Consider the following 16239-nt stretch of genomic DNA (forward strand, 5'->3'; position numbering starts at 1 on the left):
TATATTTTACATTCTGTTTCATTGCAGTCTGAAAATACTTTTTAACCCACTGCTTTCACAGCGATCTGCAGTCACCTGATTGCCCTGTGATGCTGATCCCAAAGGAATCCTCGCCTGGATTCAGGCTCTGCCTGGACTTAGAAACAGACAGTTCAGGGCTTTAATCTGTTTTTTATAACCCTTAGATACCATAGGGAAACAAACAACTGAACAGTCCCTATGGCTGTGGAGCACTTTTTAGCAAACAGTAGCTCTGAACTATCGAGGCAGCATTTTAATCACTGCTGTAGGGCAGGGAGACCTGGGGCAAACAGCACAGATATCTATAGATCAAACAAAAACCCCGTAACCCATTGATTTTGGACAAAGGTCTAGTGAGTTCCAGCTCTGCTGCACAGCAGCTTCTAAACTGCAGTTACCAGCACTGTTAAATAAGTTGAAAAAAATCTTTACTGCTATAGTTCACATCTAGAAAACATGTAGGGCAGTAAACATGCAATTCAAAGGTGAATTGAAGAATAATTTTTTGTTTAAGGTTTTACCCCACATAGCATAAATAATGAACGGGTCATTTACAAGTTGTAAGCCCAGTACATAGAAAAATCACATAAACTTTTCAACTTACAACGTTTCACAGTGATAGGAATGCCATTATTCTCGTCATCGTAGCAACTGAACACACACCACTGCTTAACAGAAATGGGGAAAAGAAAAAACAAAACTTCCCACCAGAAGTAATGAAAAGAAAGTTAATTACAGGACTTTAAAAAAATAGTAGTTGGACATCAGCCAGAAAGTTTTCTGTTTAGACCTGGTTAAGTCTTCCTAAGGGAAGCACTATTTTTTTTGATGCAGAGGCTCAAGTCTATTTTTAGAGCACATCATAGTCAATGAGTTTAGCACTTTCACATTTGAAGCAACAGTCTATTAATATTTGTTTTCAGACCTTCTATAACACCAGATAGTAGTTTGCTCACTTAATAATAATTGTGTAAATTGTCATCAATTCCATGTCTGGCATTAAACTGGTTACTCTGAATAACGTCTTGGATTTGTCAGGTGAGACTCAACTATTCCACACTGTGCCTTAATTGTGTGACCTCCTTGTTTCCATTTCAACCCTTCTGTTTCAGTGTTGTGTTCATAGTGGTCCTTACACTGGAAGGGAGGGCTGCGTGCAGAGCTCAACAGGCTGGAGAAACTGACTGATGGGAATGTCATGAAGTGGTGTAAAGGCAAATGCAAAGCCCTGCTCCTGGGAGGAATAACCCAATGCAGCAGTACAGGGTGGTCATTGAGTAGTTGGACACCATCTTTGCAGAAAAGATCCTGGTGGAGAAGTTGACCATGAGCCCTGGCAGCAAGGAAAAGCAAGAGCATCTTGGGCTGCATTAGGAAGGACATTGCCTGCAAGTCAAGGGAGATGGTCCTTTCCCTCTGCTCAGCACTGGGTTCAGTTCTGGGCTCCTCAGCACAAGACAGACATGAACATACTGAAATGGATCTAGCAGAGGCCACCAGGATGGCCAGGGACTGGAGCACAAAGTGCAAGAGGAGAGGCTGAGCCAGCTGGGCCCACTGAGACGGGAGAAGAGAAGGTTTCAGGGGGACCTTATTGCACTCTGCCACTACCTAATGGGAAGGTGCGGAGAAGATGGAGCCAAACTCTTCCTGGGGGTGCACAGCAATAGGGCAAGAGGCAGCAGACACTGCAACATAAGACGTACCCACCAGATTTTAGGAAAAAATCATCACCCATGAAGGGCCCAGGGATTTCTGTAATCTCCATCCCTAGAGAAAAGCAAAACATGACTGGACAAGTCCAGGAGCAACCTGATCTAAATTTGGCCCAGCTCTGAGCAGAAGGTTGGATGACCCTGCGGGTCCCTTCCAGCCTGAATTATTCTGACTCTCTGATTCATACCTTTTCACCAAGCTACATTTTTTTGAAACTTGCCTGAGTCATTTGAAGCATTGCATCCAAACCGCTGAATCACATGTGCGTAACCCACTCTAACCTGACCTAGCATTTGATCCTCAAAATGCCTCATACCAAAGAAATGAGAGTGGACTTTCAGTTTTTGTTAACTATGTGTTTATAGCACTGAGTAATACATTTGTTAGGCCCTTGAGATGAGTCGAATCTGCCTTTCTTTGCACAGGAAAGCACAGCAGCACCACTGCTTTTATAGCAATGAGGAAGTGCTGGGCTCCATGGAAAGATGCAAGCAAGTATCAGCAATTTAAACCATCACAAAAGGACTGTATCTTCAGGGGTGTTTGCATGTCACCTCTAAATGTAGAGTCAGATTGAATGCTCTGCAGTCCAGCTAGGCACAAAACCCACAAGGCACATTTGAATACCTTGATCGCAGTGTCAATACTGAAGAATTAATAAGCAAACACTACACGTCACCAGCCCGGAGGGAAGAGCTCTGGGTAGGGCAGGACACAAGTCACTAACAAGAGAGTCAGGAAACTTTTGCAGGAGCTGTACAGCTCCAGAGTTACCCATGTTTATGCAACCCATAAGCAGCCCCACAAAGAAAACATTGTTGGGGGCTTCTCCACCAAGCCAAGTGAAGTCAAACGAATAGAAACCAGCATTAGACAAATTCACTAGAGACAGTTTGGCTTTTTGTTGCTTGATTTTCCAAGAGTGGTGAGTTATTTTATTTCTCTATTTTTAAAGACCTTTTCCTCTCTCCCTTCCTCCACAAGAAAACCCCCACAAACCACAGAGTGATAGCAATAAATGAGTACAAGAGCTCACCAAAGGATTGCGGTGGATTCTCTTTCACTGTCAAATCTTAAATCGTGATCAGAGCACTTCCTAGAAATGATGCTGTATTTTAAAGAGGGATTAATTTTGGGAAGTCCAGTGGCTGATTATACCAGGTCATTTGAGCGGATAGTAAAGGTTTATTCTGGCTTGCGAGCATTATTGTGTTGACAAGGAGAGAGGAGATGAAACATGGGAAGAGGGAGTATGCGAGGACGGAGCACTGAGCGGGGGGTGCAGAAACACGACCTTGCGTTAACAGCATCCTCAGTGGAAGAAAATTAAAATTTGAGCAACAACAAGCTGGGAGAAAGCCCTTGTGAGTGCAGAGCAAGAAAGTGGATATAAAGACAAGCTGGGGAAAATCAGGAACAGGATGAAATGAGAGAAGTAATGAGCTTTGCACCCGCTTGGGCCAGCGAGCGGTGGGCGGGGAGGGGACGCCATCTAGTGAGGTGCCAGTGGGCAGCCCCGGCAGGAGCCCTCCAGGGGCGGGACCTGCGGCGGCGGGTTTAGATCAGCTGGCTGCAGATGTTTGGGTGTTAGGAGTTGGGGTTTTGGGTGTTGAGCTTTTTGTTTGTTTTTTTTTTTGGGGGGGGGGGGGGGGGAGGTGGTGTTCTTGTTTTGCAGCGTGGATGTAGTTCCTGGAGTGGAAACCTCGGGGTGATGCTGGTCCCTGTGCTGGGACAGGCAAATTCACTTTCCCTCTAGTCTTCTACAAAACACAGGTGACACGTATCTGTTTTATCAGCCACTGGGTTATTGCTTAATAAAAAAAGCAGGTTTTAAAGGCTTTACCCCGCTTCCTTGAAGTGCCCGAGTTTCGCCAAGGACTTCAGTAAGAGTATCAAGCTTGGTGGTACAATATACTATATATCTCTTGACTGAGGGTATGTTCATATTCACAAAATCAAAATAAATAGTATAGTATCCTGCTCACTCAAGGGAAATTGCAGGGAAGAAGGCACAACCGAAATGCTAACACCATCAGATCTCCCCCCTCCATTTTTTTCCATTCACTGCTACAGATCCTCTATGAGCCTGGCTAGTTGAGCTATTTTCCACGTCAGATTTCTGTTGAGCATAAATGTGTTAGGAGGTACAATAAGGTTCTTCTGTTAATGCTTCCTCCCATGTCATTTATTTTGATAGGGTTTTTTGGGTTGACATCAATCAATTCTTGAATTTGCAAGTCCAAAACCTAGATACCCAAAAGGATCTTATTTTCGGAATGGGTACAAAGGATTTTCTGGGGAAAAAGATGACCCAAGTGGTTTAGGTACACCTCAAATTAAATCATACTGAGTCACTAAGGAACCACAGTGTTATTTTAATCACAGAATTTGGATGGGTAACTCTGGTTGCAGAAGGTAAGTCTAAAAACAGGGATGTGTGTGCTTTCCTCTCAATGTCACTCTTGATTTTGAAGACTCACCCTAAGAATATGTTTTCCGCTGAAATGTTGTCTTACAGAGGTGCATATGCAGTTCCCTGTGATAAGAGCACACAGGATTCAAAGGAAAGGATAAAAGCATTCTGCTCTTACAAGCATTGCATGCAGAGACTGCACAGGGACCATGGTGGAGCTGGTGTAATTATGATAGAGGAAGGTGAGAGCAGGGCTTCATGAAGGCTACTAATGACTGAGTTTATGTAGACCAAGCACTAAAAACCATCTAGTGAGAAGACGTTCATTGGAAAGATTAATGGTCTCTGTATTTCAATTCTACTTCCACCAGTGCAAAGCAAGGTACTGAAAAACTGGAGTGCAACAAGGACTCCATAAATCTTTCCTATTTAGTCCTGCATATTAAGTAAGAGCTGGAGAAATGGGAAAGGTTGGGAGATAGGAAGGATGGAGAAGAAAAACCTGCTGATTTGCTTACTTCTTTGGGATATATTACCTGATTAAATCTGGGGGAAAAAATCTTACAAGTCTGGAGTAGGCTGTAGGGATCCACGGGTTTTCTGCATAACAGTTGTTAATCCCATCTTAATTTAGCGAGACTCTTAAGACATTTTTTTTTAATTATTTTTTTTGTTGTTCATCTCCCAGTTGCCCTTCAGCTCCTTGCAGAAGCTCTCCTTTGGATGGAGTGTGAAGATCTCGCTTAACCAAGGATCTGAAAATGTGGTTAGAAAATACTAGGAAGGAACTTGGATGGCTCTCGGGCTGGAGCCAAGACAAAAGGAGGGGGAGAGAGAATCCGCAGCCGCTCCCAACATGCACGGGAGACCTGACATCTTGAACTGCTGGCTGCAGCATTCACTGAGACATAAATCAGGCCATTCATGAAGGGGTCTGCTCTGCCAATATACATAAAGAGAAATACTAGACGGAAAGAGGCAAATCTGAATTAGATCCATCTCTTGCATAGCAGAAATCCTTTACGCCAGTTAGATGAGAGAAACTGATGTTTGAAAACCACAGAAGGTTTGGCAAGGGTAAAATTTTACATGCTAATGAGCCCCCAAAGAATTTTGACCTGTGAAGGATATTTAACTACCGAGAAAGATTTATATCCAATAATACACAAAAATGGAAGTGAGCACAGAATTCGGGGAATTAGAAACATACTACAAACATCCTCCTGCTCACATCAGAGTTGAGGAATAATTCAAGAAAATACCAGAAACACTTTTCAATATATAAGCAGTGAGAAAAGTAAGATTCCTTAGCCAGGGAATCTGTATGGTATGATCTGTCACTGTCTGCATTCAGTATGTAAAAGCCTTATCACTACAGAATACTGTAATAGGTCCTTGCACAAAGAGACTGCTCTGGAGAACTTGTCATCTGGAGTTTTTATGTTACAGTGGCACAAGAGCCAAGCAATGCATTATTGAAAGAACACAGATTTCCAAAGCCTCAGGTCGATGAAACCACAAGACTATCCATCTGTTGCCCTACTGCTTTGCATATGTATTCACCCTTTAAATGACATTTCACCAAAATAGTTTGCAACAAAACTCCTATATTAATACTTTTAAGACCATGATTTGATGAAGTCAGAGGTTTTTCCAACCAGCTTTCTGCACACCTGTATTATTAGCCTGATGTAAAAGAAGCTGACGTTGTATCAATATGTTACCTATTATTTCTAATTAGTGAAGTCAGTTACCATTCCATCTGTGTATATTTGTGGACAATGCATAAATTCACATCTGCAATAATAAATTATCACTACCTGTCACAAGGGAAACATAAGAAAAAAAACTTGAGAGTGATCAAATGCTGGCAGAGGTCGCAAAGAGGTGCATCCAGAGAGGATGCAGAGAGGTGGAGGAGTCTCCATCCTTGGAGAAACTCCAACCCTGATGGGACATGGCCCTGGGAAATTGACACTGAGCATGGGGCTGGACTACATGAGCTCCACGGGTACCTTTTCTGAAGCTTGAATTTGGCCTGTCCCTACCCCCTACACATGCACCAGACCGACCAGGCACTCTGCTTAGTCATGGGCACCACTGTTTTGTTTCCCCTCTACGTCAAGTCAAGAGAGTCGAAAAACCCCCATTTTTTCTTTAGACTGTAAAAATAACTAGACATAATTCTTTTAAATGTGTAATAAATATTTTTAAAAAGAGTATCATTCCTTTTATATAACCAATTTATCTCAGCAAAGCCAACACTGGATCCAGAAGTCAGTCCTTTGGGCATCCAGGACACAGGTTACTATGACCAAGTACACTTGCCAATGTCCACATTTAACATGCAAACTCAACGCCACAATTTCTCTGCTAGTTTGTTTTACCACACTGCTGCACAACAGCCCTATTCACCCTAAATAAATCTATCTTTAAAGAAAATTTTTAAAGTAAAAGCCTAAAAGGAACAAGTTTGCTACTTTTTAAGCCATTTATTTGATATTTGGCTTTAAGCAAAAAAGGGAAAAAGCTGCAACCCAACCTACGTTATCTATTATTTTAAATGCATCTCAAGGCAGGAGGTCATTTCCAGCCATCTGTTGAAATATTTTGACACTAGAAAGTAGATCCAATGTTTGCACATTCCCAAATCCTGTTCGAAAGCAGCCAGGAGACTACTTTAGTCAAGAGGCTGGTGCAACAGGACCTCCACATCTATTGGGTCTGGATCTTCTTTGCTATGCATTTCTGTAAGCGCCAACCACAGCTGGGCCAAGACAAGCGCTGAAGCTTCCGAAAGAGCAGCAGTACAAATTATGTTTGAGCTAGATCGGTTATTTCCAAGGGACCAGAATCACAGAGCTACATAGGGATACGGTGTAGTTGGGAACTGTCAATGTTAGGTTAATGGTTGGACTGGATGATCTTCAAGGTCTTTTCCAGCCTAGACGATTCTGTGATACACCAGATCCCTCAGCGCTATGTCGACCCTACTCTTAAACACCTCCAGGGATGGGGACTCCACCACCTCCCTGGGCAGCCCATTCCAACGCCTAACGACCCGTTCTGTAAAGAAATGCTTCCTAATATCCAGTCTAAACCTTCCCTGGTGCAACTTGAGGCCATTCCCTCTTGTCCTATCACTTGTTACTTGGTTAAAGAGGCTCATCCCCAGCTCTCTGCACCCTCCTTTCAGGTAGCTGTAGAGGGCGATGAGGTCTCCCCTCAGCCTCCTCTTCTCCAGACTAAACAACCCCAGTTCCCTCAGCCGCTCCTCGTACGACATGTGCTCCAGACCCTGCACCAGCTTCGTTGCCCTTCTTTGGACCAGACACGCACAGGACACCTTGCTGGCTCAGGCTCTCTCTGCCTTCCCACCTAGGCTGCCAAGGCTTCAGGAAGAGAGGTAACAATAAATCATTTAGCACCTTTTAATTGAAAAAGCATATTGTTGGGAAATGCCCAAGACTTAGAAGTCTGCTGTATGCTGAGACGAACTTTGTGAAGAATATCTGGATTGAAGAGGAATACATACAATTTTGCAAAATCAGGGGTGAGGGGCACAGCATGGCATAAAATAATCAATCTCTGGAATCATTTCAGATGTATTTTCTCCCCTGACTTGGACAAAGCCCAAACATGGATCCTTCCTAAGGAGATTTATTTCTATTTGGAATAGATGTCAACCTTTCCATTAGTTCCTTGTAGTAAGAGTACACTCGCTATTCCCCACTTTCATACCTAGTAGTTAGAAGGAATGGTTTAGCAGTTCACTGCACCAGGCAAGCAGTCCCACACACGTCAAGAGAATTTCTGCAAGAACAAACATCCCTCAAATCCCACCCCACCCCCCAGTTTAAAGATTCATCCATCACTTGCCCTCTTCCACCCCAAACATTTCAGTTACAATACTCAGACCATCAGTGTCCAGCTCTGTGACTGGCATCTCATCTGAACAGTGACAAATTAACACTAAATAATCAAAAGCAACAGAAAAATAATGGGAGAGATTAGGTTTCAAAATGATACATTTATTATAACTAAACAAAGGACACAAGCTCCAATTAACTTAAAAATTTATACTGCATTATGGCAAACACAGGACCAGTATGCTCAGAGCACAGACAAATAATTTTTGACTTAAATTTATAATAACACGGGCTGAAATTCTTCAACTGAAAAGCAGAACTTGGAATACATACAAAGAACAGAATATGGGATTCCTCTTAATGAAATATACCCAATAATTTGATATAAACAATTTAAAAGTATTCAAATACATGCTGAAGTAGCTAAAGTTTAAATAATTAGCAAGGTACATAGATATAAAGTTACAAGAAGTATTTTGGAGTTGTATAAAAGATGTTACTTTTTCTCCCAGACAAAGCCTACGTAAGTGTAAGGTGTTATCCTGTCAAGAGAATATTCTCTACCTGCATGCAGTCCTGCTGACAAACTACCTCTTAAATCAGCGTTCTGGTACATAACTTGCAAGCAGATTTATTCTCACAGCATGCAGTCAGTGACAAAAATCTCAGTAAAAAACATCTTTTGAGCTAATGTGAAATGGTAACAAATTTTTCAATAAAATAGGTCTTTTGACCTGCTTGTTTTGAAGGGGAAAAATGACATCCTACTTTACTTCTCAACCCTACTGCTAAACTGATTTTTTTAAAGGCTTTTTATATGTTCTACACTTTTTCCTCTGAATAGTTTATAATCAAAATCTGATCTTATTTGAATCCGAAACAACTGTAACGGTCTCACCGATTACCTAACTCTGAGCTTAAAGGCTTGGCCTGTGTAAGTCACAAGGTCACCGAGATCTCACATATCCTTTAATTATTTAAACAAATATTTTACATTTCCTGATTAAATATTCATTCAGGAATAAGTCTGACTGTACACTCGGAAGTCATCCTTTCTCTGAAAGTACTGCAGCTCCTGGTTTTTTTGGTCAACACGGAAGACAACAAAGCATGTTATCTGAAGCTAGTCCGTCCGCGAGCCACCGATTTGCTGGAATTGTCTGTAGTGCCTGGACAGAGCTGCTTGGGAAGGCTCAAACATGGGTAAATGTGAATCACCGAGGGCTTCCTTATCTTTTTAAGCTTGCAGAACATGTGTTGTTCAAGTCCAGCTGTCCTGGGTTTGCTTACTTTCAACATCAGAAGGAAGGTATTTCCCATGAAAATGCTTTGCTATGGTTGACGTGTACATCCTTGAAACGCTTTACGTAACAGGGGAAAACTGCCATTTGTGATTGCCATTTAAATGTATTTTATGTAATCTGTTAAAATTTCACAATATGCCAAATTTCAAACAAGTCCAAGAGCTAAAAATGTTTAATAAATCTATTGATTATTTTAATCAGGACCTTCTTCATAAAAAAATCAACTATTTTTGGCTCCCTTATTTAATCCACAGAAAATTTAAGTGAACAGTAAACAAAGAAAAAGAACAGCAAAGTGTCTTGAACTCCCCAATACTACAATCAGATAATTTACTGTAAGGACAGTTAAAGCTCTGTAAAACTTTAATCAACAAATCTCTGAAAACAGCTTTTTCTGCTACTTCCATTTTAAAATCACATGCATTCAAGTGCATACAATTCTTAGGTTTTGATATTCCATAGAAGGTGGCTGACAATTTTAGAGTATCTTTATCATGTTTCAGGAATGTCAAGTAAGACTGTTATACACTCCTTTCAATTTGAAGATATGCAATTGTAAAACGTATCATACTTCAAAGCCCATTAATTCTAATTGTAAATTACACAATGTAAAAACAAGTTTTTAAATTGAGTTTTTTTGAAATTAGTTTCACTCTTGCATTTTCATCCAAGATAAGTTTTGGACTAAAAAAGGACCTAGTGAAGTCTTATCTTCAAAATCTACAAACTGACTTTCATGCTGAAATCTCCAAGTTAATTTCAATTTACAAGGAAGAGAACAGCCCCCTTTGTTTAGGGACTTATTAACTACAAAGATCATACTGATTTGAAATTTCAGCTTTGTCACAGCAATTTTACACTTCAGATACAATTACAGTAATTCTCAGGAGGATCTTACTGTAAGCAGCTTTCTTTGCAAACTGTACAGAATATGAACTCAATACTTGAATTACGCACTGACCCTTTTTCTAGAATTGTACTGTACATCTTACTGTACATCTTGCTTTGGAAACAACTAAATACAATGGTCCATCATGCAAGCCATGAGATTGTCAAAACTTCTTTTGTTCCACTAACTTCAGATAAGTTTTTACAAATAATTTAGTCAATCTAGATAAATACTGAACATGGAATTATGTTGAAATATGCTTGGGAGTCAACATTTTCTACAAAAATATGCAACTATGACTAAAAAGCATTAAGTACTAACTGCCCACCTCAATATCACTGTGTACAGCGCCATTGTAAGATGTGCCCCCTATAGTGTACATAAAATCAAGAACGTTCATATATTTTAGAATACTGGGTGCAAAATAAAATTAAAATAGAAAAACAAACCACAACCCTGCTGGTTCAAGTCACACTTCATAACAGATTTTAAGAGTGGAAAATTCAGGCTACCAGGAATTATGGAACATCCCAGCATTGGTATTTTAGTTTTCAAACTTAAAAAATTACTATTAAGGACAGACACTAATGAGTAAACCGTGGCCTACTGTCAGTATTTAATCACACAGTTAAAGACAGTAACTATAAGCAATTAATTAGAAAGCCAATGATGTAATCAAAGCACTGGCAATACCAGACATGACTTGACTGCACAGTAAGCAAGGCTATGAGATGAAAGTATTTATGTACTTTGACTATACCTGGTTAGTGATTTTATACCTGAGATGAAAATTGAGAGGTAAGAGAACTAGTTATGGTGTAAATAATTATCAGATGAAACAAACATGCAAAAATAATTGCATTTGTAAAAAATCTATGCAAAAAGATCACAATTGATGTTTTCCCCTTACAATTACTTTCATTTTGCTATTTAGACGAACACTTTAACTTACTTTACTGTGTGACAGATTGTGTTCTGAAACTATTTTAAAGGCTCTTGTGATTCCAATGCTTTAGTAATTCATGGAATTTTGAGTAGAAGCAACATCCTCTACTCCTTAGTCTTAAGAAATTTAAGGCACCCATAAGAAGCAAACTTCATGGCAAGTTTCCATTCTAGGGGAAAAAAAAAATCTGATTTCCCCTTCAACAGAAAAAAATAATAATCATGAATTCATAAAAGTGATTAGAATGCCACATTCTCTGTCAGTGAGGCAACAGCTTAGTGATACTTAGGTTAAATAAAACTCAATTTAAAGAGCTACTACTGAAGCCACAGAATCTTCACGTTACAAAATGTGTAATATTGTGACAGAAGGGAAAATTTGTATTAAATTCTGAAGAAGCTAAAAGGTAGAGGCAGAGCAAGGCTGGGCCTCACATAATGATGAAAGAAAATAAATGAGAAACATTTTTCCATGATAGATACACTTAATTTATACAGCAAACTTGCAAGTTTAATGGATCACTGTACCACAACAACGAGTGCAAATACATGATTTTGTGGGCAGGAGCACCGCTAAAGAAGCATATTTTGTTTTCATCTGTATGGAATGACAGTAAATTACTTCTCTGATGAACAGAAATTTCATTCCATATTGTCAGAAAACATATCTACGATTTATTACTAGAATCAGCTCAAAACACTTCCCATAATCACAAAGCTCAAGTAATATGTAGCTATTAGACACAGAGAGATATACAAGGTTTTGGTTACAATTCGGATTAGCTTCAGATTCTGAAGCTTAATTCTTTACTTCCACAGCTTCTTTATCATGCTTTTCCTTTGCTTTCTCTTTTTCTTCCAGTTTTTCTTCTTTTTGAAGCAGTGCCATAATCTCAGCAACCTGACTGGTGCCAATATCAATATCTTCTTTGTCAATCAGTTCTACTACCTACATAAAATGAAATTGAGACAGCATTTACTTTTTACACGATTCAGGCATTTTCATATCATAAATTTTGTTAAGACAAAAAAAAGTTCTCTCATGTTTAAGAAAAACAGCATTTCTTCTTATACAAAACACAAGTTCAAAGCACAACTAGGGCCTAAAACATATCCAGATTATTAAAAAAAATAGCTAAAACTTAAAGCAAATGATCTAGAACTTTTGAACTCAGCACAAAGATTCACATTTTAAAACGTTAGTAAAACACACCCGTTTATTATATCTGTTCTGATGGAAAGCTCAGATTCAGTACTTGTTGAAATAGTATTTAAGACAATACTTAATTTGTAGGTTTAATTTTATCAAAAAGACCTACTGTACTAAATAGGCACAAATTTACAAAAACTGAAGAGTAGAAGAGGCGGGGAGGCCTTTCAGAAAGCAAAATTAAAAAATAATTTAGCAGGTGATTCCAAATTCCTTTATATAGCTTTTTGTACAAATATATTCTTGGCATAGTTCCTCAAGTTCCTAGAATTATTCTGCATTATATGCAGAATTCAGAGGTACATTTGACCTGTGTTGCTAAATGTACAATGGCTGTTTAGAGCAACAGGGAAGGCAATCACCACTGGGACAACTTCAGTAGAGAGGAAATGTGTTTCAAAAGGCTGATACTGTATTTTCAGCCATAGTTTAAGTGCTATTTCTGTACTGAGTAGGAAAATTACTTGCAAGGAAGTAAGTTTCAGGACATCTCTAAATTTACCAAGTAAAAAAGAAACAAGAAAATGAAGGAGCAATGCTGGGAAAACCTGAAAATGTTCTGCAAAATGAGAAAACAGGACAAATTAGGCCACGAACACAGGTCATTTACAATGGACCTAAGGGACAACTGATTGTCTGATGTCTTTCAAGCATAGGAAATACAGGTCTCAGTTAAATATCTAAGGTATGCAAGTAGACAAGAGAAGCCATTATCTTGTGTTAACATAAAGTGTATCTATACACATTATGTCAAGACTTTGGCTAATAGTGGTATTCCTAAAGTACTTGTTCTAACGCTCCTTCCCATGCTCCCTCCCATTCATAAGCAGCACAATGAAATTACCATATTTTACAAAACTTGACATAGGCATACAGGAAAACCTACAACTTTAAAAGGTAACATGGGTAACAGACACAGGATAAAGATTTTTTATCCCCCCCATCAAAAACAGCCATACAAATTCTGAAGATGCTAATATGTATTATAAGATCTATTTACAATACATTACCAAAAACCTCACTGGCTTCAAGTAAAGACTCTTGCAAAAGACAGAAATATGAATTTAAGTTGAAACAGGTACAATGTTTGAGGGATGGCTAGCCTTATTTTCTTTAAGTAGTCTACAGACTTACCTTAACAACATTATCTATATCAATTTTGCCATCTTTGTTTTCATCTAGTGCCTCTGCAATCCTAGTTAGCTTCTCCTCTGGAATCTTCTGAATTTGTTTCATCGCATTAATTAGCTCAGCAATACTGATGAGATTCTCCCTGAAGAGGAAGCACAATCTGTGCATGGCAAGCAGTTACTCCAAAGGAGTAAAGTTGACAAAATATAGTACTGAAAGTCACTACATTGCAGGTCATTTGTAAAAGCATTAAAAACTATTTATTTATAATCCTGAACAGAATGCAAAAAGCAGAAATGAGTTATTGATCAGCAAGCAGATTTCAAATGAATCTTTATCTTACCATTGAATATCACGCTTTTGGTTTTCATGTGCTTTATTTCACAAATACAGGTATCCAGTAGCATTTGAAATAAATTTTAACACAGTTTCTGTGCTTCCCAGACTGTGTATCTAATGCCCTTTGCCCCCCGGCCCAATTTGCCAAAGATGCAGTGCCATGCACCTGTCATCCTTTCAGATTTAGAGAGGCTGGCCTACACAAAATTAATGAAAGTCACAGGAAAACAAAAGCTGGGAACTAATCGCTTTAGCAATTTAGCTGTTTTGTTAAAACAGGCTTCACTGTGCGTATCAAGGAAGAGACTTTGTAGAAGAAAGGACTAAACTTGACATTGTGACTAGCAGATTTCAGATGTTTCCACTGTCTGCTTACTGATCTCACAAAGCTGAAGTTGTCTGTCTTTTGCAGCCTAAAGCCTCTGCTTGCCTATGTAGTTTTATTAGTTTGAAGAACCATCTTCCAGCACAGGTCAAGCTGAAATGCAGGAGACAGTGAATTCAACAAATATTAAACAGAAGGGCTTTACCAGTGTAGTCCCAGCTCCACACCTGGCCCTAACCTCTGGGCAGACTGACTTTTATTCAAGGAGCATTTCTCAAGCTGCCACTACACGTCCTGGACTTGTGTCATTTCTATGACTCTTGATGGACCAACTTGAAGGTTAAAAAACAAGCCTTTGACAATTAAGCAATATTTAAACTAGTAATTTTCAGTCATACGTAATCACCCACAAAATTATCCACAAAACCATCCATTGCATAAAGCATAATTACATTCAGTACAAGCAGATTCTATATTGTATTTTTAATTTAGAAATCCGGATGGCTTTGATCAACAATTCTCTATAGCACCATTTATATGGCCACCTTAATCTTATTACACAAAATTTGAAACAAATGACTGTTTGCCCTAGGGGCTGGAAAAAACAAAGTTCAGAAGCAACAAAAGCAGAATCTTTATTTCTGTTTAGGTTATGCTCTATGGGAGCTGGGAAGTTCTCTTAATGAATCACACAAAATGGTGCAAGCATAAACTAGATTAAAACAGCATTCATAACCAGAAACTGTGAGAACTACAGTCACAGTTTTTAGGTATTTCAGTGCCTGTAATATGCAACATATGACAGTTCAACATATGATTGCCTGAAAGACTCTCCAGCAACATTAAGACCTGGAGAAGTGTTGATAAATGAATTTGCAATGAAACTATGAAGGAAGATCTTTCTTTGAAAATCTGCAAGTGTCTTAAAGTTGAAGAGAAGCAAATTTTCTGCAAGGGACCATGTAAAATTATCTCCTTACTTCCATTAGACCATTTCTCTCCAGAGACAGAATAGACGTTATTGCAATTTTTTTCCTCACTGACATCTTCACTACTAAAGAACAAGCACGGATATGCTTACCATGCTGTTGCGCACCTTTTCAATCAATGACACGGGGCAAACCTACTGCGTGAGGAGCATGACTAAAGGCCATGATTTCACCTGCACCACCGTTAGTGCTAGAGGAGTGAACAAGATGGTAAGATACTGCTTTGACTTTCAGAACCCCACCAGGACTCCTCAGCATATGGGGAATTATATCTGCTTTTTTCCTTCCTCGTTTCAACCATATTTAACACACCTTAGAAGGGAGAAAGTCTACAGCACAATTCTGTCAATTTTTAAAATAAATTATCTTAACATTCTAAACAACAACTTATTTGCTAATTCTTTTCTAATCACGCATCAGACAAAACAAGACTGATGATGAACAGTCAGAGACACATTCAATGATCTCAAGTCACTTACCCAGCAGGACTATCACCACCATCCAGCTTTATATCCACCACCTTTTGATTTGTCTCTAATTCATTAATAATTTTGTCTATCCGACCAATCATTCGGTTCACCCTCTTGGTCAATCGCTTGCTTGCCTTTGACTCTTCCACTGACTCTTCCTGGCCGGTTTTAGAGAGCTCTTTTATCTCTTGCAAATCCTAAAAGAAAAGGTCAAGAGAGAGAAAAGCTTTTGTCAGTGTGAATGCTCAACAACAGATAGTACTGATCTTGACTAGCATTTGAAGACAGGAACCATTAGCAAATGAAATGCAAATGTATAAACATATAAAGCCAAACTGGAATTAGAACAATAAATTCTAACACTGCTGCCTTTTTCATGCACCCCTTAAATGTGATTTTCTACACCTTTCATAAGATTGGTAAGATTCATTTGACTTAACTTGGAAGTATTTGCAATACTGACATCTACGCTTGGTAAGAATGAACTGCAGCATGCAGCAGTTAGCACCTGTTAGTCTAGTCACCCTGGGAATAAGAGCAGGAACAGGATTCACATCTGGTGGGAACTACTCCAATGATTTTAACTAGGCTTTATAAACACGTTACACAAATGAGGCT

At 39.1% G+C, this 16239-nt stretch overlaps 1 protein-coding gene across 3 annotated transcripts in view; it reads right to left on the reverse strand.

Annotated features, from left to right (window-relative positions):
- Nucleotides 1-8160: 8160 nt before the first annotated feature.
- The window catches only part of LETM1 (leucine zipper and EF-hand containing transmembrane protein 1), a 31658-nt gene continuing 23579 nt past the window's right edge, over nucleotides 8161-16239 (reverse strand). For 2 of the 3 annotated variants that reach the window (XM_074821931.1, XM_074821933.1), the window contains exons 12-14: nucleotides 15631-15818; nucleotides 13502-13658; nucleotides 8161-12106 (exon numbers count right to left, since the gene is read on the reverse strand). In XM_074821931.1, coding sequence (XP_074678032.1) covers nucleotides 11957-12106; nucleotides 13502-13658; nucleotides 15631-15818 — 495 coding nt within the window. In that variant the 3' untranslated portion in view covers nucleotides 8161-11956. The remainder of the gene's footprint in view (nucleotides 12107-13501; nucleotides 13659-15630; nucleotides 15819-16239) is intronic. The other variant, XM_074821932.1, reaches the window with a different exon arrangement.

This window comes from Strix aluco, chromosome 4 (genome assembly GCF_031877795.1).
Source record: "Strix aluco isolate bStrAlu1 chromosome 4, bStrAlu1.hap1, whole genome shotgun sequence".
Classification (NCBI taxonomy): Eukaryota; Metazoa; Chordata; class Aves; order Strigiformes; family Strigidae; genus Strix; species Strix aluco.